The following is a 24,663-nucleotide window of genomic DNA, read 5'->3' as shown; positions in this document are numbered from 1 at the left end:
ACTACACTGCCTACCTCCCATTATTTTCACTGTCTCCTCTCCTTTCTGCTTGAACTCCCCATAGTGAGATTCTTATCCCTCACCACGGGAGCCGCTGTTACCAGGACTGCCTAAATGCTCGCCACAGTGACAAATCCAGGGCGTTTGCTCCGTCCTCACCTTACTAAATCCGTTCCCACTGACACAGCTGCTGACTCGACTTGTTTCTTGGGGCACTCTGTTCTGATGTCCTTCAGCTTCCAGGCAGTGCTCCTATGTGGTCTCTCGGCCACAGACCTGTATGGCCACAGCCCCAGGTGAGCTGGTACGTCTTGTGGCTTTACTTGCATGTTCTCCCAGGTGATGGTGATGGGGACAGGTGTGCTGCGCATTCACTCACAGCAATAAATCTTTCCCATGGACTAGCCCATAGTCCTCACAGGCCCCCACAGCAGGCATTGTTACTCCCATGTCACACCTTCCAGAGTCACAGCTGCTTCGTGAACCCAGGCCCATCGCAAACAGCTGCCTGCCCCTTGGCCGGCTCTCAGCTTATGGTCTCCAGCCTGATGACCCGGCCTCGTATACAACCCTGTCTGTCCCTTTGCGTGTTGTTTATGGTGATGTTTTTCCTAGTGATACAAAAGCTGAGTTGAGTCGCTGCATCAGAGACCACATGGTCCACCAAGCCTAAAATATGTGCTATCTGGCCCTCCTAAGGCAGGTACCCGGGGTGTGGATGCAGCCGTCTTGGTTCTCATGAGCGCCCCCAGGGGACGCTGGTGCACACTGCAATTGAGAAGAGCTCTATGGATTTGTGTGCAGAGGAAGAGTGGACGTCAACAATAAGGTCCTTATTCTAAGTTCTCTTGGAAGCCCCAAACAACCACAAAGATAAGATACCAGCTATCGTTATTGGAACAGTGACTGACCCAGGGCCGGCTGGAACAGGTAAAGTGCGGCCTGAGTGAAGATATGGAAGTATCAAGCAGATGGGGAAGGGTTCCAGTCTTGAGGACATGCTAAGGCCCAGAGGTGGGGACAAGCTGGGCACCACCACAGAACACCAGTCCAAAGCGCTTGCAGTGAGAGAATGTTAACAAATGAGGTTTGCCGGGAAGGGCAAAATCGCGGAGGCTACCGTAGAAAGCTCAGAGTTTGAAGTGCAAGGTGAAGCCACCAGAGGTCACTGAAAGGATCTGACTTTTGTTCTTAAATGATGATGCTTTTAAATGCTGGTTGCTATGCAGATAATGGATTATAGGGGTCAGGAATAGAACCGGAGGCAAGTTAGGAGGCTGCTGCAGTCATCTGGTTGCGGGGAGGGGCACGCTAAGACAAGGCCTCTCTGAGGAGGTGGCATTGAGGGTGAAATCAAGGTCACTGTTCTGGGTTTTCTGGTGAGGCTGTTTTTGACATTAAAGGTTGGGCTCCTTTCGCTGACATTGCCTTCCTCTTTTAATGGAGATTATAATTAGCAAGCAATAGCCGGAAAGGCGCTACCCACACCCCAGTTCTGGCAGCACCTCACCACCAGCAGCACCAGGGGACGCAGGTCTGGCCCTCCAGGGCTCCACAGCCACTCTCCTCAGACCCGGGCTGCCCCTGCTTTCTCCCAGACCCGCCTCAGCTCCCCTGACTTAATGCTCCAACCTCGATGCAAGATCCATGGCCCAGCAAGAGCCTCATCCCCATGTGGGCTGTAAACACACACTTTATCCCCCCCCCCAAACCACTTTGTTGATTTTACCTCCAAATAGCTATGGGAGTCGTCCCCTGCCTCCAGCCTGCATCTGGACAGCATCGTTTCTCATATGGCTGTTACAATGGCTTCCCTGCAGCGCTTGGTTCTGAACACGCCCGCTTCTCACCCATCCTTCAACATGCTCTGTGGCCATTTCTGGAAATTGAGTCTAATGCAACTTCCCTGTATAAATTCACTTGGCTGCTTCCCACCCCACTCAAGTAGAACCCCAACTCCTTAGAACACCACAATCGATCTGGCCCTTGTCACTTCAACTCCCCAATCTTTTATCACTCCCTGAGCCCCAGCTGGTGTTCTGGTCACCCCAAACTTACTGACGGTTCCCTGGACCTGACATGCTTCCTCCCTCCCCCTGGGGTTCTTCGTGTGGATAAATCCCCAGCTGTACATTGGGGCTCTGATCTTGGCTTGGGGTTCCTCCTTCAAAACCCTTCCTGCTCTCCTCCTGTGTACACGTCACTCCACACTGTGCTTGTCAGTGCTGCCCTAGAATTGGTTGGGTCTTGGCAATTTTCCCACCAGCAGAGAAATTCTTGCGGGGAGAGGGTACGAGGCCTGAAGCAGACCGATCCAAATGCAATGTTTTCCTCAAGTTCCAAATTTCATATTAAAAACTCGTGGGGGAAAAAAAAAAACCCTGTAGACTTTGTATTCTACCCCACAATGCATGATTTGTGTTGTTTTCAATATTAAAAAGTCAAGTCCAAATGTTCAGTAAGACTGATGGGACATGCCAGCAAATCTCCTGCTGTCTCACCCCTAGTCTATCACCAATATTTTGGGTGGGAAAAAGAAAAAAAAGCTACATAAAGTTACTCAACACTTTTTAGAAAATTAGTTTCTGTCTATACAAAGGGAAGTATAGACCACTTCAATTTTTTTAAACTGAAAATCAAGATTACATAATAATTGAAAATGGAGTTCAAGGTACACTAAGGAATCACAAAGCAGTATTGGCTCTCCCCATGCATCTTCTACTAGGAAACTTTCTGTTGAAGTAAAATGTAGTATTAAGTGGTGGTTGAACATCCCATTGAAAGTCGAATGTTAATAAATGGAAAAGAACAACAAACGCTTTAAACTAATCAAGTTCATACAGAAATATATTTTTAAAAAACTCTGACGGTTTCTTCAGATGAAAAAAACCTCACGTGAGAGTCAGACCAGGCTTCATCAGCGTCTCCTGTTGCGCTTCGCCCTCCTCCCAGGCCAGAGAGAAAGCACACTCTTAAATGATGATTTTTTAGCTTTATTGAGTAAGGACTTTATTTTTCAACATTACAAACTAACTCTCCCTTTTGGAAAAGGTAGATCTTACACTCAAAGACAACCTTCAAGCATTTTTTTGTTTATGAAACCGAGGGAGAAATCCACAGTTTGTTCACAAGGAGGTCCACAGCTTCTTTTTACAGTAATGATGGGAGGAAACCAACACACCTCACAACCTCGAGCGGCTCAAACTAAGCATCTCAGAGCAGATTTTCAAATCTTGGACAGTTATGAAACTGCTCACCATGCAGGGCATGGCTCCAGGAGGTCGGAACCAGCCTGCCCTGCATGGTGCCTAAGAGGCGTCTTCATCAAGGTTCCCGGACTGGGCAGCCACCCCTCCTCCCAGTCTTCAGTTCAAATCATTAAGGCAAGTCAACAAAGGCCCAGTAAGGCACAGGGGCACAGCAGCTGGCGGGAGGAAATGTGGATTCTGATGGCTCTTAACAGACACGGGGGTGGCAGACACCAGGTTTGGTTTGGTTTGTTTTTTTCTACATCAACCTGTACCTAAAGCATGGGAACGGTCACTTCACGTCACTTCAATGGAATACATTCTCAGGCATTGTGTTTCCCATGAAAAGAGAAACAATTCTCAAAGCTAGAGAAAACTAGAAGCACAAAGAAAAGGGAAGCCCTTTGATTTAGACTTACTGGCTGAACAGACTGTCTTGGACAAGGAATACCGTTGCGAGTTATGGGTCTACACCAATGCATCAGGAGGCCTCTCAGTTCCCAACGGAATCAAATCATCTTAAATTTCAATAGCACAAATGTTCTCTCCCCCATTTTGCTCTGATAATAACTAGGAATCGCTCAATAATAAAATAATGGTTTGATGGCGATCATCTCTCTTTGGTCTTTTTAGTATTAAGCTCAGGGAGAGAGAGCGTCAAATCCAAAACCAACGCACTACAGCTAAACCAACAGCTCAAAAATATGGCACCAACTTCTTATTTAGGGAGAGCCAAAGAAATAATTGAATTCACACCAAGTTATTTTCCAGGACCAGCATCTGCTCTGAAAGGCATGAAGGGACATCTCTGACAATCCAGTAAGCCTTGGGTGATTTCTTCCTGGTGTCTGAAATTGGGGGCTCCACTAGACGGCTAAACATTTCAGCAAGATGAGGCCCCTGGGTCAGCAGACGTAGCACCAACACAGACCCAGTTCTTTGGAGTGTCAAAGTGGGCCCAGTCCTCCCCCAACCAACATTTGTGGGTGATACTATTATAGGACTTTTCAGTCCACAGTGTCACCTGGTTGCCAGTAGAAACTCATTCCCATTGTCTAGTGAGAAAGGGAGACACCTGCTCACCACCAGATTGTAAAAGGCTACCATGAATGCAAATATTTATCGGCCTAGCCTATGTTATCTCAAATGAGAGAGATAGAATCCTCTTTTATTGTAGAATTGAAAGCTGAGTAATTATTATTGTTAATATTAGATAACTAATTTTTTACAAGGAAAGAAGAACTGATGAATCTATGCTAAGAGGAATAAAGGACAATTGGGTTACCACAGGATGCACTGAAGTGACTTATCTGAAGTCGCCCACTGTACATTCCAACCACCTGGTACAGGAGATTGTCACCTTGGTTAAGTCAACTGACTAATTAATTCACCCACATCTAATCTGCCGTAAAACCTTAGATGAAGACTAGGACTATTCTAGCTATGAAAGTGAAAAAATCCCCCAAAGTTCATTGGAAGCAACTTTCTGTACATTAAGGAAAGCACTTTCTTAGAAGCAAAGAAAAAAATACTACGACTAAAAATGTGTTCTAACAAAGCACAGTGCACACACACAAAGGAAAAAAAAAACTAAAACACCCCACATAAGAGCAATCTTTCAGGCTTCCTTGAAGGCTAACTGCTCTCTTGGCTGCAGTTGTTCACGCTGTTCTGGAAGACAAGCGCGACTTGTCAGACAACTTAGTGTGGCTTGGGAATCTTCAACAACACGAAGTCGGGCGATGGCACGGACGTCTCTGGCTCTTCACACGGCCTCTTTACAAACTTTCTGACCAGTTCAGGAGCTGAGGAGGGATGCAGAAAACTGTTCTTCCCATTAAGATCCATGTTTTTTAGTGGACTCTCCAGTGAGGCAGACAGACCATGACACAGTAAAGCGGGGTATCGATACAGTAAATGCTCACCCGCGTTTCTCTTTCCTTGCTTGAGTACCTGGGAGCCTCACTACTGCTAATCAGAGATGGTTTATTAGTATGCATGGCCTCTTTTATTTTAAACCCAACAAAAGTTAAGCTTTATTTCATTGTCTACTGAAAATAAGCAGCACCCACATATGCTGTAGTCTTCTCCCCAAGTCCCACCCTCACCCCTCTCTCCACTAAATAACTCCCTATAAACTTACATACACTGCTCCAAGCACCACACAAATATTCTGTTGGCATGTTTTGATAAACTCTGTGTGTGTGTGTGTGTGTGTGTGTGTGTGTGAGAGAGAGAGAGAGAGAGAACAAGAAACGATATACCTAACTTCAAAATGCAAACCACAATGGAAATCCAGATGTGGTGGCAATTGAAAGATTTCGGTATTACGACAAATTTTATAAAACTACTGATACATTCAAAAGAAAAAAAACCTATTGAATCAGTTTCTATGCAAAACACAGATGTGGAAGTTCTGTGGGAGATGCAAAGCTGAGTTCTATAAAACATGTCCACAGACATTTAGTTTGGGCTTATGAAAATTCCAATCATACTTAAAGGAAGGAGCAGACATGGATGAGAAACCCAAAGCTATGACCACACAACTGTGGATTATTGTCAAACTCATGTCTCATGGGGAAATTATGGACATTTAAGTCTACATGTCAATTCCCCTTCTGAATGTGTGTGTGAGCTAGGAGGCAGGTCTTTCTGGACATCAGACCAGTGACAGGCATGGTCAGAACACATCCCACTCACACCAAAGAGGGCCAGGCTGCAGCGGGTATTACCCAGGCACCAAGAGAGGACGAAAGTCTCAGAAAATAAGGGAGGTCTCAGGGTTGTGTCCAAAATTCCAGAAACAGCCCAAAGATGGTGTACCAAAGAAAGGTGGCAGTGGGTAAGTTTACCAGTGCTTTATGTTTTCACAATATTAAAACCAGCCAATATTTGTAGGAACGCAACATTTAAATCAAAAGGCAAATGGCAGAAACTCAAGACCAAGGCTAGAACCAACTCAAACCGTGAGCTAACATAACCTATTTCCTCCACCAAGATTTCAAGTGTGTCCAGGAATTTACACTGTGGTCTCTCGGCCCGCTTTGAGGTTGGGCGCCGAGAACTGGCGCCGCATGCGCGGGGGCGTCCCCAGCTGGCTGCAGGACGCCGGCCTGTCAGTGTGCTTCTGGCCGGGGCCGGCGGTGCCCTCCACCGCGCCCCCGGGGCTATAGTTACAGTAAGACTGGCGGTGCTGGTGCATGTGGCGCTTGGCCTGGAAAGTCTGCAGGTCGGCTGTGGGGTGGCCGCCGTGGGGGCCGAGTGACTCCGACGAGGCCGACGCCTGGGCCCGTGCACCTCTGGGCTGGCCATTGTTGAGGGAATTGCTTCTCCAGCGCAGCGGAGGTGGCTGCGGAGGGCTGGTGAGATGCTGCTTGCTAACCTGGATGTGATCTTGGCTTCGCCAGCCCTGGGAGCCCCCAGGTAAGGCGGGGTCCTTCGCAGCTGCGCGACCCCCTTTTTCTTGGCTCTCCTCCTTACTTCCTCGCCTCCCCTCCTCCTCCTTGGGAATCCTGAGCTCTATGACCTCGTCTTCGGTGATGATGATGTGGGTCCCCGGGCTCCAGGAGTTCCTGTGCTTCGGGTTGCTCTTGAAGGGGAACCGCGGCTTGCGGTTCTCGGGTGGGATGAACCTGTGCGGCCCGTTCTGCCGGCGCAGCTGCTTGGAGATCTCCTGCTGCTGCAGGTTCCTGAAGCGCATCTGCTCCTGCCGCATCCAGCGCAGGCGCCCACGCCGGAATGCAGGGTCCCCGCTCATGAGCTGGGACACGCGCTCCTCCCGCCCCGGCGCGCCCTGCCCCCCGCCGGTGCCCTCGTCGCCCGCCGGGCCCTGCGCGTGCAGGGGTCCCGGGGCCTTCTGCTCTGGAGAGCCGATCAGCGGCAGGACTTTCTCCATTTTGAGCATTTTATTCCGCAAGACTTTGATCTCCTCGTCCTTCATGTTATTCTGCTTTTTGACCTCCTGCAGGATGTCCTCCAGCTTGTCGATGTGCACCCGGAGGTCGTCGACGTCCGTGCCCACCTTGCCGCCGGCCAGCATGTCCTCCGCCTTCTCGTCCCCGACCCCCACTGTGTCCCAGACATCCCTGGCCACCGCCCGCCAGGAGTCGCGCTCGTTGGGGTCCTTCTTCCCGTACATGGCGCAGAGCTCCTTCATCTTCACGATGGCCAAGGCCTCAATCTCCTGCCGGCTGTGCCTGAAGTCGTTGAGCGCCACCTCGTAGCAGATCTCCTTGACCGCCTGAATCTTAAGGTCTGAGATGGTGACCCACTTGGAATCTTTGCTCAGGCGCCTTCTTTGGGGAATCTGATACATTTTAATTGGTTCTCGCTTCTTCCCACTGCTGGGGAGGCCACATTTTTTAACAATGGTTTGTAACTTGCTGGGAGGTAGCTTTTCTCTCAGAGAAGTTATCAATTTCCAGCTCTCTTCACAGGATCTCTTGTCAGAATCATCCCCGCTATCAGAATCCGCGTCCTTTGGAAAAACAAAATCAAAAAATGGCCCCAAAATAACCAAAATTAAAATATAAAAAAGGAAAATCAAATCGAAGAAAAAGCAAGCAAAAAAGCCTTAACCAAATTCAAAATCAAACCAAACCAAACAAAAAACAAAACAAAACAAAAAACAAAAACAAAACAAAAAAAAAAACAACTAACAAAACAAAACACTGTACTAATGTGGAAGTTTAAAACATATGCACATGTAGATTATAAATAAAAAATGTGTTTAATACCACTAATCCAAATTTCTACTTTCTGGCTAAAGTGATGAAATCTGCAATCAAATTGCTTAGGAGGATTTGACACGGTGAGTGAGTCGTTCACTCAGAGGTCACACGAAGTTACTGACAAGATGGTGTGAAATACTATCTCTACTCTCCCAAGAAAATGCAGTAAAGCCTGCACCCACACATGCTGACACCCATGCAGCCACTCCCCACATTTGCCTTGGTTATTGCTGTTGCTTCTTCCAGAAACTCTCTCCCCCATGAGTGAGCACAGATGCCATACAAGATGTGACGAGCAGGCGGATTAACAACGGTTAGTAAGGCTGTAGGACGCCACGTTTGGTTTAGCTTTACTAAAAAGAGCAGCCCTAGAAAAGGTTAGAAGATGAGAGAGTAGAGAAAGAAACAGTCAACGGGGATGATGTTAGAAGTGCCGCGTCCCCGCTGGCCAACCGCGTCCTGCTCTTAACGGGTAAGCTGTTCATTCTGTGAGACAAGAGGGTTTTGAGACTAGTCTTTTCATGAGCATACACTGGATTTGCAATTTTCTTGTGTCATAGCAAACAGACCCATTTCCTTTGACAGTTAAAATCTGTTATACTGAGAAGCATTAAAAAGGGACCTAAGTGGAAATCTCTTTGTTTTCACACACTCACACCAAAAATACCTCACCTCTAGAATGTTAAGAAATAAAATACCAGGATAAACATTAAACTAAGCACATGTTTTCATTAAACATCATTTAAAGTTCCCTCCGCCCCCAAGGTATTCTAATAAATACAACTTAGAGATGTGTCCTATCTACGAAAAGTCACATTGTTTCTGGCTGTTTGAGGAATATCACTTTAAGTGATGATTCGTCCCACCAACACATAAAACACACAGATTATATTCTGCTCATGTAAAGTGGCTCTATTTTAAAGCATCTCTCCAACTCTTATCTTTCCATTGTCATTATCTTTTCTCCAAAAAGGTAACCTAATGAGGCCCGAAACAGCAGCCTGACTGCACAACAAAGTCAGGTCAAGAGCTATTTGGAAAATAATCAGTTAACTTTCACAAGCAAATCTTGATAACATGGATCTAAGTGAAAATAACATTAGAGGGATTAAGGATGAATTTCTATTAGGAAAGAAAAGCTCTTGGGAAAGAAACTACTCACTAGGGGACTGAGTTAAGACTGTCAGGAAATAAAGTGTTGTCACTCAATAGTCTCTTATACTTCACAGTGATTACCAAAATTATCTCCAGGAAAGGGCTTGGCTTTTTGTTTGTTTATTTATTTATTTAAGATTTATTTATTTATTTTATACAAGAACCGGGGTACAGGCCAGATGCGCGTGAGGGTGAGAGGACTCACCAGAAACAGAGCGGGGAACAGAACAGGCAGACTGACAAAGTACACTGCTGAGGGGAGCAGCGGGAGCGACAGGAGAGGTCTGCTGTGCCATGTGGAACCCTCGCCAGCCGGCCGGGATCTAACCAGCGGTGTAGAGGCTGCGGACAGCTTCACAGCGTGGCATTCAACTCCCTGCACCACCAGGGGAGGCCCTATTTTTTTTTTTTTTAATGGGACAAAACTGATAAATAGTATCTTGCTCTCTTCTCTACACCAAAAATTTCTATGTATAGTTACTTTCTGGGAAACAAAAAAAAAACCTTTAATAATAACGACAATAATTTGGTCCCTGGATTTGAAGATGTTGCTAGTTACCAATTTGTACCACTTCTGATGGCCTATAAGCTGGTACTAAGCCCATTTATAACTCAACTTGTTTGAAAATTTAGCTACAAAAAGCAGATAAAGCTAAATTTACAGATTCTATAAGATTTTCTTTTCACTTTAAGTTTAAAAAATCAGAAAGGCTAATCTTAAGTTGATAAAAGATAACATTAGTAAACATTAGAGAATTAAGTCTGACGCCTAAAAAGTTTCCCTACAAAACGGAGTCATATAGAGCACAAACTCTCCCTCATTCCTCCCACATAATTAACAACTTTTGCTTTTTCCCCTGGCTACTTTTCGTTTCTGCTTACAAACTCCTTAAAAAATGACATGAATACGAAGTTAGGAAACAACAAATATTCTAATCCTTGCTTTAATATCATAATTGATGAGTTAAATCTTTAAACTCTAAAAACATAAGTGAGCGTTTATATAAACTCAAAGAAGTCAAATCAAGAGGCCATAATTTTCTTTCTTTAAAAAATACTGTCATATTGTCATATCTGTACAATATATTCTTATAGCTCAAACATATCCTCCATCACATACTGACAATGATACTAAAAACTCTGCAAAATGTATATGCCATGAGGTGAATCCTATCTCATGTCAAAAAGAGGTTTTAAGATATTTAGCCATGTGGGGAAACTACTCAAGTCTGGCCAATTCACATGTTACTGAACAATCCTTGTGTTTTCATTAAATACCAAATGCAAGTGGGCCTCCTGAAGAGACTCTACAAGTAGTTTATGCAAATAAGAAACACAAAATAGGTGTGTAAAAAAGCAAGAACAGAGAGGACCAGGTATACAGAGAGCCCTACCTACAAGAGACCACTCAGCCACAGAGCCAGGGATACATTTCAGGAACTGTCATTAAAGAAAACATTTGCACAGATCCCATTTTTTAAGCCTGCCATTTTGCAAAAATGACTACATAGAATAAATAGTAAATATTTACTGAATAATTTCTTTGTAGCCCTTCAATATTACTCAAAGGGTGCAGTAAAAATATATCTATTGGTTGACCAATACAGGGTCACTTTCCACTCACTGTTGTTATTTGCTTGATATTCTTCAGGTTAAAGCATCAGAAATCAATTCTTGTTGAGGACAAGATGGTTGAGTGGAACAGAGTTGAACTTATGGGAGGCAAGTAACTTCTTGCTTTACAGAGCTGCTCTTGAGACCCTGGCTGAGTCTGAGGCACACAGAGAGAATGACAACCAGGGCCTAACTGTCGACTAAGCATGATCCCTGGAAATTGAGTCTGTCTTAGAGAAGTTTACTTTCTCTTTATGTCGTGTTCAACGTCTTTATCTGAGAGCACAGCAGCTTATGGACAGACAGCATCTTTATATTTTTATAGCTAGTTACACAAAGGTTGGTCCTGGGACCAGCAGGGCTGCTGTCACCTGGGAGTGTGTAAGAAATTCACAATCTTGGCCCCCAAGCCAGAGTTAACAAGATACCTGGGGTGGGGGGCAGAAGCACAGCCCCACTGGACAGAACACTGAAGCCACCCAGAGGACCCAAGTTTCAACCTTAACCCAGGTGTTTCCAAGGGCAAGACAGCACCTTTAGCCTTGGTTGCCTCCACTATAGACTACAGATATGTTACTTACTTCACTTACATAGAAACTTACTTACTTCACTTACATAGAAACCTACCAAAGTAGGTTGTTTCCAGGAGCAAAAAAATAATGGCTGTTAAAGCTCTCTGTAAATTACAAAGCACTACACAAACACAAGGTCCTGTCGTTAATAAAAATACAGCTTAATTATACCTGCCCTCATTTGATCTCTTACAGACCATGAGAAGCATGTTATTAGATTACTGCATTATTGAGATAAAAGGCTCTTTCATGTGTCACAAACCTAATCACACTGCAGTTTTCATTAAAAACTAAATGCTAACTGGGCCCCCTTAAAGACACTCTTTCTATAACACTGTTATTACCTTATCCCAAACACTTGATTTAGCCTTACAGTCCACTCTTTTTTAGGCTTTTCTATAATTTTCAAAATAAAAACTGTTTTAACCCACTGCCAAGCCTGAGAACTCAACCTCAGAGAGCCTACCTTTGCGGGGCCCCTGGCTTTTCTGGCCTGTTTAGCACTAGCCTCTTCTCCAAAGCAGAGCATGACTAGAGGGTTACAGTTTACAGATGGCATTTTACATGCTGTATTTTGGCTAAGAAAAGAAACCAGTCCCCCAGCTTAATCCCTCATACCCCTGATCTTAAAAAAAAAAAAAAAAAAAAATTCTTAAACTCTAGCCACAGCATCCAAAGGTTTGTTAAACCTTTTTTTGTACAAGTCAAATGAATGCCAGGGTCATGCTTGTCAGAATTGGGTGGCTTTAAAAATGAAAATCTAACTAATGGGATTAATCTATTTATTCATAGATTCTATCAAACCCGGAAAATCAGTCAACACCATAAGGTGCTACAGTTGTCGGCATTGTAAGTTACACCCTAAACTGACTCTGCAGGGCTTACCCAAGGCCCTTCTCACCCCAGAGATGCCAGGCTGCCCCCTCCTGCTGAGTTGCCGTGCAGTCACCGCTTCCACTGCCACCCACATGTCACTGAGGCCTTATCGAGAATTCAGGCTCCATGCAAGGGAACAGTAAGGGATTAACACATGCAACTGTGCAGCAACACTTTTAGACACAGTTTAACTAATTTAAAAAAAAAAAAAAAAGGAAAAGAAAAATCCCCCAAGTCAGCCCAAGAGCAGAGAATTAGTACTATCAGGTGATCGGAAACAAAACCAAGGCAAACACCCGCCAAATTCAATATTCAAAGGAATGATTATTAAAACCACCACTGATGCAAATCCAAAACCACTACTAAGAGGCAAAGGCTACCAGGAAAATTCTCACTATTTCCTCCAAAAGCGCTTGGTTTTGATAGAAGAGTTGATTTTAAGACATAAAAGGCACCAAACAGTCCCTTTATGGACAGTGTGGAAACTAATGGCTACGGGAGACCCAAGTTCGTGCTCCATTAAGGAAATGAAAGAACAAGCAGCTTGGGCTCCTCTGAGAAGGGAAGGCGGAGAGCAAGCTGCCCTTTTCCTAAGAGAGTATTCAGGGTGGATTCCTACCAGTCTCTGCTGCTCCAAGAGAAGATCTGCTTCTTCCTTCTCCTTTTTGTACAGAATCTCCATTTCCTGTAGCCTGGAAGGAAAATGAAAAGTCAGGGAAACTCTGAAGCGCCACCACACAGCTGCGTGAGCGCCGCCATCCTTGTGGGGGCCGCCTCCTGCTTGGCCTTACCTTTTCTCCATCTCCTGTTTCATGTCAATGCCTTGTTTTTCCAGAAGCTCTCTCTGGGCAAACGTCCAGTCCACAGGCTCAGAGGGGGTCTCAGCGGAAGGCGTCTTCTCCCGCTCAGCCCGCGCTTGTTCAGGGTGGTTAAACCGGAACACGTGGTTTTTGCCCATGATGATCCGGTTTCCTAGCGTGGAAAAGAACCAGGGTGAAGTCAGTTTTGAGTGTTGCAGGGTCCAGGTGACTCGCCTCAGTCTCCCTCATACAAGATTGTCAGCCCTAACGCTGAGCACCGCTTTAGCCTGTACGCAGCATAGTAAGAGGCCACAGAGTCGCTCATACAAGTCCTGGGTGCACCGCTGAGGACTTCCCCCTTCCGGCTCACCTGAGCGCAGCTGAACGGGCTGGGCCACCCTCTTGCCATTCACGTAGGTTTCTGAGCGCTCACAAGGCTCAAGGGTCACGATCACTGAAAGGAACGCAATCTAAGGTTAGCGTGCAAGCCACCAGAATAAAACAGTGGGAAGCAGATGGCTATGCGGGTTCATGGTAATGAGGATCGAGTCCTGTGACCAGTCAAGTGGTTGAGCATCGGTAGTTCATTTTAGGGTACCAGAGCCAGTCCAATGTAAGGGGTCATTTAAGGATGTGACTATCACAGGAACATTTAGATGAGTTTGACAAAACTCAACTCTGGGGGATACTAGGTTTGGTGACAGCTTGATAGTTTAGTCTGTAGAACTGAAAACTGTCAGAAATCTTAAGTGTGGGATGTAGGTACTACCAGAAACTTAAGAGGAAAAGCTAGTATTTTGATTAAGGAGGAATGAATTATGTAGTACACAAAAATACCATTAGATTATTGTTTTGTTAACAACCTGGGCAAAAGTCAAGACTGACTTTTTCTTCCTTTGTAGATAAAAATTAATTTTACTGGCTTAAGACCCAGCAGAGGTGCTTCAAACCTCCCACTATCCATTTGTTCCTTTCTTGTCTATTAAATAATTAACATTCAAGACCAAGCCTAATTGCCTAGGTCCTGCTCAGTTCTTGGCAGTAACAAAAGGAGTCCTTTTGTTCAGGCCATTTTCATGTAAAGTGGCTCTGTCCGCTCCTGCATTTATAAGCAGCCCAGGGTTCCCCATTTTCAAATATTAGATAGTACAAGAAAGCACCCCTGAGAGTCAGGGAAGACCAAGTCTGGAGGGTTTCTCAAGACTCCCAGGACGGACAGAGTGAAAAGCTAAGCAGAGGCCTCACCGTCGCCGCTGCTGCTCCGCTCGCTCCGGAAGATACAATGCTCCTCTTTAATGTGCGCCCCGCTCAGCACGATGTCCTGGCGCCGCTCGGCATCTGCCTGGCCAACCCTGGACACAAGGGGAAGTGTTGCCCAGGGCAATTCAGACACAAAAAGCACGACAAACAATGAACCTCTTTCTCCCAAAGAATATTCTTTGTATGTAGAAAAAAGGTACCGGCTTTTTATATCAGCGGCTTTCAATTGCAAATCCCACTTTCATATATGACCAGCCTCCCTACATCAGAATAAGAAACCACGGAACCACGAACCATGTAACTCGGGCAACACGAGTGAAGTAATCTCCCGGATGAATTCATGTAAGATGTTAGAAGGAAACATTTTTTGTAGAGTCTTTTAGGGAAAAACTACACGTTGACTAGCTTAGAAAACACATAATTTGGGAAGAATAGAAATTATAATTTTTCACTACTCCTGACAGGAAAAACAGCCAATTATTACAACAGATTTTTCAACAAGTAACTTCCTTTTTTTTTTTTTTTTTAAAATTTGGTTACGTAGGAGAAGGCTTTAAGCAACCAGAACAAGAAAGAAACGTACCTTGTAATTCCATCTTTGATATAGTAGAGTAGACACTCGGACATCAACGGGTCCTCATTGAGGTTAACAAGATGTGGGGTCTGGAAAAGGTGACAGATTATCAACTGGGAGCAAGCCCGACAGAGAAGGCTGTGATAGTAACAGGACCTGCAAGAGGCTGAGGCCTCCTGGACACCCGGAGCCTCAAAAGGGACTTCTTTATTCCTGGTTGCAATTCCATAATGAAGAGAAAACATTCCCTTCAGACCTTCCAAAACTGCTCTAATACCCCCCTTAAAAACATGGGTTCTTGGTTAAAGTCTTGATAGGTGAAAGCATGGAGAACACAAAAGAAAAATCAGAAAAGGCTGACTGTTTGGATGGTCAATCATTTTTGTAAAAGCTTGGGCAAAAATCTTGAAGGGCAGCACAACAGACATCCCAGACACACCACCTGATATGCTGTGACTGAGCTCGGGCAGGAAAAGTGGCCAGCAGATGGGGGTCCTTCCTGGACTCCCCTGACCTGCCCGGGGAAGGCCTTTGACAGGGACTCACTTCGCCAACCAGGGGCAGCCTGTGGTCACGGGAGGGCAGCCCAGAAGCGGCCGCCGCACCCAGATACCACGTCACCCCCCCATCATTCCTCCGGCCTGGTTAAGTGGGGCTCAGAGCGTGTGCCGCGACACTCGCTGACCCTGGGGCTCTCTGTATGTACGACGTGTTCACATTAATAAACTTCTTTTGGTTTTTCTCTTGTTTCTCTGTCAAAAGTATGCCACAGGAATCTCAGTCAAAAACTCAGAAGGGGGCCTCCCCGGTGGCGCAGCGGTTGAGCGCTGGGTTGCGATGCTGCCCGCGGCCTCTGCAGCGCCGGTTCGATCCCTGGCTGCTCCCCGGCCACCCGAGGAGGGTCCCACATGGCGCGTAGACCTCTCCTGCCGCCCGCTGCTCCCCTCAGCAGTGTCCTTCGGTCCTTCTGCCTGCTCTGCTCCCCGCTCTGGCTCTGGTGAATTCTCTCACCCTCCCGCGCTTCTGACTGTACCCAGTGCATGTATAAACAAAAACAAACAAACAAATAAATAAATAAAGCATGCCTCTATTAAAAAAAAAAAAAAAAAACTCAGAAGGGTACAGGGAAAATCAATATTCTCAAGAAATATTTAATATTTCATTTACTTTATAAAATGTTCCCACACCTCTGTCCTTTCTCTCAATAATTTTTATCAGTTCCTTCATGGTACCAGTGCTTTAGTTTGTCTTTACCTTAAAGAAGAAATTGAATTTACTGATACATTATTAAATTACATTTAATAACACATCTTTTGAAAATCCTCTTCATTTAGCTCTAACGTTTCTAAAATATTTTAAAAACCAGCCTTCTTGAGTGAAACTACCCTAATGGAATCCCAAAATAAGTCACATGGTCTTGAGGTCAAAATCTACTCAAGAGAGCGCCAACAAATGTGGAAAATGGAAGAGTCAGAGAAGAGAGTTAAGAAGAGGGACTGCAAAAGATAAATTACAATGCATTAGAAAAGCCTCTACAACTCTCCGCTAGTATCTGCCTCTGCATTTTCAGTCTTGCTGGGTTAAGAGTCAAAGCTCTCTGATTACAAAGTCCTTTGAAGGCCAACACTGGCTGAGCAACATCAGAACAGGTGGTCTGTATCGACGGATGACTGACAAATAAAATGTGTGTATATTTAGGCTGCACAATGTGTTATTTAATATATGCACGCATTGGGCAATGATTTACCACAAATGAGTTAATTATCACATCAGAAAAAAAGTTCTGACATTGAATTTGTATGTGGTCAGTGCTGTATTCCTTATTTTCTACTAAAGAGTTTAGAAAAGTTAAGCAAGAAGGTAAAATATAAGAAAGAAAAGCTCTGAAAACAGAGATGTCATGTTGGGATTTTACAGTTTATATCCCAGCACTTACCCAACTCATGACTTGTGTTAAATATTCTAATACATTGCTACAAATGTTTCTCCCACTGTCCTTATCACTTAAAGATGTCATCAAATACATTTAGGGGCATGGAGAGGCATAATCCAACCCCAGCAAGTCTTAAAATTCTATCAAACTGCTAAAATCTCTACAATTAAAAGTAATATAGCTGAAGAAATGTGTCTTACTGAAGGGAAACCATATTAACTATGAAAGTCACTGACCCTTGGCAATATAAACATAAAATGCCTACTGTTTCAATTCTACAATATGTACCTAAAATGTTTTAAGTCAATATTTGTTGAGAACAACACATCAGAATTTATGAAGAAGTTATGACAGAAAAAGCTAACCGAAAGAATCCTAACAAAACCCAGGAGAATATTTCATATTACATTAAAAAAAAAAAAGCACCAATTCAAAATTCCCTACTTATTTCCTCCTCATGCCCAGCTGAAGAGATCATTGTATGAAAAGGCTACGTCACTGTGGCCAATTTGAGGTCACAGGAAATGGACTATTAATTATGGGAATGAAATACACATTCTGTGCATCAATATAAGTTCTATTACTTCCATATAGATAAGCACACAATCACTTGATAATCATTTCCCAGTATCTAATAACTAAGCAGCATCTTAGGACCAAAAGAATCTTTCTAAGAAGCATCTCCGACTTATGCAGAATGACAGTGAAAGTGGAAAGGGGCCCAGTGGGGACCCCTTGGCTGACAGGAGGGGAGGTCAAGGATGGAGGGCAGCTCTGGGGGTGCAGTGGCTTTAGCGCGACCTGCTGAAGTAGTATTTTCCTACCAACCTGACAGCTGAAATGACCTCCCAGAAGCTATGAGTCCGGGGTGTTAGCACCTGTGGGAGAGTCTACACAGCGAGCAGCCAAAGTGAAGCTAGGCGAGGCCTGGCCAAGAGCTGGAGACAAAGCAGCAGCGAGGATGATGGGACACACTGAATCGTGATGGAAAATTCCAGGTGTGCTGCCTTGGGTTCTATTTTGTAAACATGACGAGCATTTTAGAAACAGGCTACAATTGGAGAGTAAGATGAAGTCAGAAACATCTAAAATTAAGCCACGGCCCAGGAGGTGAAGGGAACAAGGAGGAAGCACTTCAACACCCAAGAGGTAGTGTGGTGTGTAGAGGCTTAGAATACTTGAGTCTTACCTTTTTAGGTGAGAAAACACCCAGGGTTCCTCCATCTTCCCGAATGGCAACTCCCATTTCAGCCAGCAAGGCCTCCCTAGGACAACATCGAGCACATCAGCACACCACTCAGACCCAGCGAGACCAGCCTAGTGGGGGGCTGGCAAGTGAACAGGAGTAGCCAGGTGACCGTGAAAGCAGGTATTGCAGGTGGGAAGGAACCCACCACCCCATCTTTAATGAAAAGCTATTTTTAATAATAACAATAACAGCTATTTTTTAATAATAGTTATGTCTACCATCTCTGCAGCTCAAAGTCTCTGTAAGAAACTTTACTTGGAGCTTAAATCTCAGTAGGAAAATTATGTGAGACATTTACTGTATCAATATACTAGAACTCATTTCTGCCACATCTTCTCCAAAGAGGAGAGGCAGGAACTAATATTTTAAATCTATATTTATTCCAGTAGCAAAAGGGTTATTCTGGGCTATGTTCACCTTCAGGGTAGAGGTTGAGCTAAAACAGGAATTTTAAAAGTTTGTAACTCAAACCACTTTACCTCTTATCAAAAGGGTTCTAGAAAGAGAGAGCACTGAAGGACAATAACGAGAATAACTTCTTTCACTTGGGCCTATATATCAAAGGCAGGTTTTTCCACAAATTAAAAACTCCACCTCAGAATCGTCCATCCTTACAGGGACCCTTAGCACAAGCAGCTTGTGAAGGCCCAGGAATGACTCTCCAAGGACAGGCTTCGAGTGAGCAGACAAACTTGAATTTCACTTCCAAGTGTAACTCTGACCCTAAGTCCCAGCCAGGTTTATTTTTTGTTTTGGGAGGAAGAGTTTTTGTTTTGAATTTCTATTTCATCTCTCCTTACTACAAAAGTAATCCAATTTCCTTGGAGAATTTAGAAACATCCCCCCCAGAGTTTAACCTCCTGACCTCTCCATTCTGATGGCTTCTGTTTTACGCAGCTTCTCTTCCCAAGTTTCATTCAACTCAGCGATGATCTTCTCCGATTCCTAAGGGAAGAAGCACACAGTTAAAATGGCTAAGAATCTCGTGATTCGACTCCCAAGTCTGGGAGGGACAGTGAGAAGCAAGTGATATCTTTTATGGGTGGAAGGCAGTCTACTAGGATGAGACATCTTTCTTTCTCAGTAGTCAAAAGAACAGTCAAAGACTAGGCCTGACACTAAATCAGGGTCAGGCAGAGCAATTCTCCAGAGTCCTTCCTAGTGAGCATGTCTGTGCGTGTGTGTCCAGCGGGAAGGAAACTAACAACACCCCAAAATGCAGCCACTTCTACAAAAGAACAAAGTCTCCAAAGGTATTCAGTTTCACTAATTTCACAACACTGAGGGGGCCTGAACATGCCACCCCCACAGGGCGCTGTGGCACATGAACAAATACTTGAAGTTGAAGTGGTTTGAGAAGTGGGAGGTGCAGGAAGGGCTCTAATCTCCTGGAGCAGGTCAGGAGGCCCTCAGGAGAGGTGTCCTGTGTGGATCCGGAGGAGAGGAGCATCAGTCTCCAAAGATGGAGGGTGCTGAGGGGAGTCTGAACAAAGAGGTCTTGACACGCTTCCCCGTTGACTATACTCAGCTCAGGCGCCCCTCCCCACCACTGGTCCCATCATGTTTTCCCACAACTTTCCGCTCATCATCAACCTGTGTGAAAAAAAACAACTGTTCAGGTTTAATGCTTCTTTGGGCCTTCATGCTCGAGAAGGCTCTGTGTGCCATGAAACTGAAATAAATTGCCGTGCTTTTTTTCTCTTTTTCAATTTGCCTTTTGTTACAGGGGCCCGGCACAGCAGGAAGAGAAGGGGAGAAGGAGAGCTATTTCCCTCCTTTACGACATGAAGCCTTCGTGAACACGCCCCAAAGCCCAAAGCAGAGAGGGCTAATGCTGAAGACAAGCGGCCACTGAAGTGACAATTCCCCGTCATCTGCTGGGCGTTTATTATATGCCAGAAATATAAGAACTAAAGCATATATATGAGGGGAGCCCTATAAGTAGGGCTGTGGCGGGAACAAAATCCCCCTCCTGAGACACAGTCTAGTAAAAGGACAGATAGCCAATCAGCTTGAATCAGTAAGTCAGGTCTATGTCAGACAGTGATAAGAGCTTTGGAGAAAAAGACAAAGAAGGGAAAGAAGGGGGGGGGGCAACCTGGAGCGGGAGTGCCACGACAGGCCACACAGAGGAGGCCCCAGGAGCGGAGACAGAGGCGCCGCCGCGTGGGCACACGAGGGAGGAAGCAGGACGTGACTGGCATCTTGGAGGAACAGCGGTGTGGAGGAAGGAGAGCCGGGGTGGCGGGAACGACAGAACAATGCTGAGTGCTAGAGGTGCAGCAGCGCCAGGTGCTGGAGAGCGGGTGAGCCAGGGCGAGAGATGCTCGACCCGAAGAGTGCAGAACACGCAGGAACAGGTCAGGGGAGGGCACAGGGTAGGAGGGCGAGCCAAGGGGTAAGGGTGCCCACAGAAGGCAGGGAAAAGTGCCAGTCAGGGAGGAGAAATGAGAAATCTAATCTCTTCTCCATCATGAAGACATGTGAGGTGATGGTGGTGTTGATGATGGCAGTGGTGACTGAGGGTGAGGAGAATAAACAGCTCACGAGATATTTTACCGCATGATTCATTTAACAGGCTATTTTAAGATGCCTCTAGGATCCCCAACACATAATTATTTACGTAGAAAGAAACTGTGCCTATGTAATGCCATAAATCGCACAGTTCTAGCATCTAGTATTCTGGAACAAGGACAGGAGGATTGATGGTGGGGACGGGAGGGCACGATGATGAAGAAACAAGGAGAATGAGCAGAGCTAGGCAAAGAGCCAACCTGACGAAAGTCAGAAGCAGCACAGGCCTTAGTAAAGAGACTGTGACGGGGACTCAGTGGGAGGTGCTCTTTTAGCAGAGTCCGTAACACAGTGGAAGATGCTAGAACAAACTTATAGTAGACGAGGGAGAGGGAAAGAGACAAAGCCACCCAGCTCGGCTCCTGCTAACCCTCTGAGCACGCACACTCTGAAAGACATGGGTGACCCGGGAGCGTCACTGCACAGCTGCCAGCAGGGAGGGTCAGCACGCAGGCCACATGCCACCAGCGCATGAGGAACCAGGCCGCCACACTGGAGGCCAGCAACCCAGAGAAACCCACGCAGCTCCGGCCAAGAGGGGCAGTGCCACCCCCATGTGTCTACAAAGACCACGGGCAATTCACGGATGGTGCCACCACAGCCGGGCCTGCCGCATCCACATGTGTGTAGATGGCAAGTATGAGACCGGCTGGCACCACAGGCTGGAGGATGTTAAGGTCACTAAAGACAGCCGGGTGGTGGGCTTCCCCGGTGGTGTAGCCGTTGAGCGCTGGGTTGCGAAGCTGCCAGCAGCTTCTGCAGCGCCGGTTCGATCCCCGGCTGCTCCCCGGCCACTGGAGGAGGGTCCCACACGGCGCGCAGACCTCTCCTGCCGCCCGCTGCTCCCCTCAGCAGTGTACTTCGGTCCTCCCGCCTGCTCTACTCCCCGCTCTGACTCTGGTGAATATTCTCACTCCCTCCCGCGCTTCTGACTGTACCCAGTGCTTGTATAAATAAATAAATAAATAAATCCTAAAAAAAAAAAAAAAAAAGACAGCCGGGTGGAAACCATCATGATCTGGAAGTGACAATTTAGCATGCAAAGGGACAGGACCACAGGCTGCCCCTGGCCAAGCGAGAGCTCCTGCAAGGGCTCCCTCCAGAGAGTGGCCCGTGAGCTGCTGGTGACGGAACATGAACTGACCCAGGAGATCCTTCAAATGTACTTTTTTCCAAGTTGGTTATCTTCAGGTGACCACGTCAGAGTGAGGTCTGTTCAAGCTACTGGCTGTGTTAAAGCTCCTCTTCCAGGTCTGGAAACTTGCCTCAAAGAAGCAAAGTTACTGCCTAGGAATCCTCTTAACACTCTGCGGCCAACTGTACCCTCACTCTGGCTGACTCACACCTGGAGGGCACATCGGAATAGTCTCTTTTTGTAAACATTTAATGAGTAAACTGAGAAAGACAGTACTTTATTTTTCAATATGGCTTCAAGTTGTCATTTTTTGGGGTCAAGGAAGCTATTTTTTAAAACTGAAGAAGAAAGGTTAGAGAAAATGGTATTTTCTTCAGTGCTGGCAAACGTCTGGGAAACAACTCCAGAACCATCCTAGGGAAACAGATTAACGTGGGGCCATGCTGTTCCCTAAGGCAGATCTAGACTGGGCTTCCCGACTCTTCCTTCAAGAAGGCACAGCAATGGGACTTAAAGGAAGTAGACACAACCACTCCCCATAGGTCACGAAGAGTGGAGGGCGCATCCTTCTGAGTAATGAGCTCTGTTTAAGTAAAGCAGAGACCTGACAGGCACAGGGCTTCAGGCACGTGTCCAGCACGCGGCCTCAGGGCTGCCCCACAATCAGTTCTCAGAGGCTAATTTAAGATGAAATTGAAATGGGGATTTATTTACACTTCAGAAACCAGGCACTTAGGAGACATCTTTGAGAGGCCTGCTTCCCTACAGGTGCTGCACATTAAAAAAAATCCCAAACAGGGCGACATCAGGAGCTTTGTTTTAAGCTCCAAGGAACGCTGGGCTGAGGTATCATTTGAGTTTGTTCTCAAGTCACACACAATAGTCACTGTGCAGCCTGGTTAATAATTATGTTCTTAAGGCTCAATGCAATCTAATCTCCTCTCCATGATTCAGCTAAGGGAGCACTGAACCCCACAGAGAGTCAGAAAAGTCTCCATTAAAAAAAATATATATATAGTTAAGACCGAGGAGCCAGAGGTAAGCTGGGAGGCTTGCCCATGCCGGGCGCCTTCTAGCCTGCAGTCCCAGCCCAGAGGGGAGCAGCACCCACCGCTGGGGCAGACCGGGCGTGCAGGGGAGCGCGTTCCCGCATCGCCATTTTGCAGCAGGGACCTTTCTTGCTGGAGACTGTGTGAACCCAGCATAAGGCTCACCGAGGAGCCAGAGGTAAGCTGGGAGGCTTGCCCATGCCGGGCGTCTTCTAGCCTGCAGTTCCAGCCCAGAGGGGAGCAGCACCCACCACTGGGGCAGACCGGGCGTGCAGGGGAGCATGTTCCCGCATCGCCATTTTGCAGCAGGGACCTTTCTTTGCTGGAGACTTGTGAACCCAGCAGAAGTTCCCCAGAGGAGCCAGTGGTGAGCTGGGAAGGTCGCCCAAGATGCCGGCCAGTACCAGCAACACAGTGTCACAAGGAATACGGCAAATTAGAAAACAGGCAGTAGAGAGTAGAAAAACCACATGCAACCCAGCAACTCCTCAGCAAAAAAGCACACCGCAAAAAGAAAACCATCTACCAGATTGCAACGACAGTAACTTGGAAGAACTTCTGAGCCTTCCAGATAGAGAATTTAAAATTGCTGTGATTAAAAAACTGACAGAAGTCATAAAGGAAAACAATGATAAGGGGAAAATAATTAATGACCAGAAGAATGAAATTGAGTCCCTAAAGAGGGAAGTAAAAGAAATGCAGGAGATCAAAGAATTAATGGAGACGCTAAAGAACTCTGGGAAAAGCAATGAAAGCAGAATAGACGAAATGGAAGAACGAATAAGTACTCTTGAAGACACAGAAATAAAAAGAACTAAAACAGAAAAGGAAGGAGAAGTACGAAGGAAAAAGACTGAAGAAAGACTTCGGGAACTATCTGACTCCATGAGGAAAGGAAATATAAGAGTTATAGGAATCCCAGAAGGAGAGGAGAGAGATGTAGTAACAGAGAAAATATTCAAGGATATAATTGAAGAGAACTTCCCAAACACGAAGAAGGAGCTGAAAATTGATATACAAGAAAGCAAGAAGAACACCAAAATTCCATGACGAAAGGAAAAATACAGCAAGACACATAATAGTAAAGCTCCCAAGAATCCAAGACAAGGAAAAAATAATGAAACTAACAAGAGGGAAGAAACAGATAACATTCAAAGGGAAACCAATCAGACTGACATCAGACTTCTCTGAAGAAACACTACGGGCAAGGAGAGAGTAGAGGGACATAGTCAGCAGACTCCAAGAAAACAGATGCCAACCAAGAATACTCTATCCCGCAAAGCTCTCCTTCCTCTTTGAAGAAAGAATAAGGACCTTCCCAGACAAACAGAAACTCTGGAATTTTATTACGACTAAACCCCCACTCCAAAAAAATACTACAAGGAGTCCTAAAGCCAGAACCTCAGAGGGACGAATAACAACAAAAGAAGGCCAAAGAAAGTTATTAAAAGAATAAATAAATAAAATCAAAGGAAAAACAAACACAATGGCAAATACAGATGCTAACATATCAGTACTAACTCTAAATGTAAATGGACTAAACTCTTCAATAAAAAGACACAGAGTTGCAGGCTGGATTAAGAAACAAAACCCAACCTTTTGCTGTCTCCAGGAAACACATTTAGCTGCAAAAGATAAAAATAGACTCAAAGTTAAAGGATGGAAAACAATTCTACAAGCAAATGGACCAAAAAAGAAGGCAGGAACAGCTATACTCATATCAGATAAAACAGATTTCAAACTTAAAAAGATAAAAAGAGACCCCAGTGGTCATTACATTATGATCAAGGGGACAATACTTCAAGAAGAAATAACACTCATTAACATATATTCACCAAACGAAGGAGCACCAAAATATATCAGACAACTATTGGCATCTCTGAAAACAGACATC

The 24,663-nt window shown here is 45.4% G+C and overlaps 1 protein-coding gene across 3 annotated transcripts in view; it reads right to left on the bottom strand.

The window, feature by feature from the left end:
- KIF1B (kinesin family member 1B) overlaps positions 1-24,663 on the bottom strand; it is a gene marked incomplete at both ends in the record, with an annotated part of 109,814 nt that overhangs the window by 39,906 nt on the left and 45,245 nt on the right. For 2 of the 3 annotated variants that reach the window (XM_084242122.1, XM_084242123.1), the window contains 7 exons: positions 12,815-12,887; positions 12,987-13,167; positions 13,366-13,449; positions 14,241-14,347; positions 14,839-14,918; positions 17,952-18,027; positions 18,877-18,956. In XM_084242122.1, coding sequence (XP_084098248.1) covers positions 12,815-12,887; positions 12,987-13,167; positions 13,366-13,449; positions 14,241-14,347; positions 14,839-14,918; positions 17,952-18,027; positions 18,877-18,956 — 681 coding nt within the window. Of the gene's footprint in view, positions 1-6,114; positions 7,726-12,814; positions 12,888-12,986; positions 13,168-13,365; positions 13,450-14,240; positions 14,348-14,838; positions 14,919-17,951; positions 18,028-18,876; positions 18,957-24,663 lie in introns of those variants that run through there. The other variant, XM_084242124.1, reaches the window with a different exon arrangement.

This window comes from Talpa europaea (assembly GCF_964194135.1).
Source record: "Talpa europaea genome assembly, chromosome: 9".
Lineage (NCBI taxonomy): Eukaryota > Metazoa > Chordata > Mammalia > Eulipotyphla > Talpidae > Talpa > Talpa europaea.
This window is presented reverse-complemented; position numbering and strand designations above follow the sequence as displayed.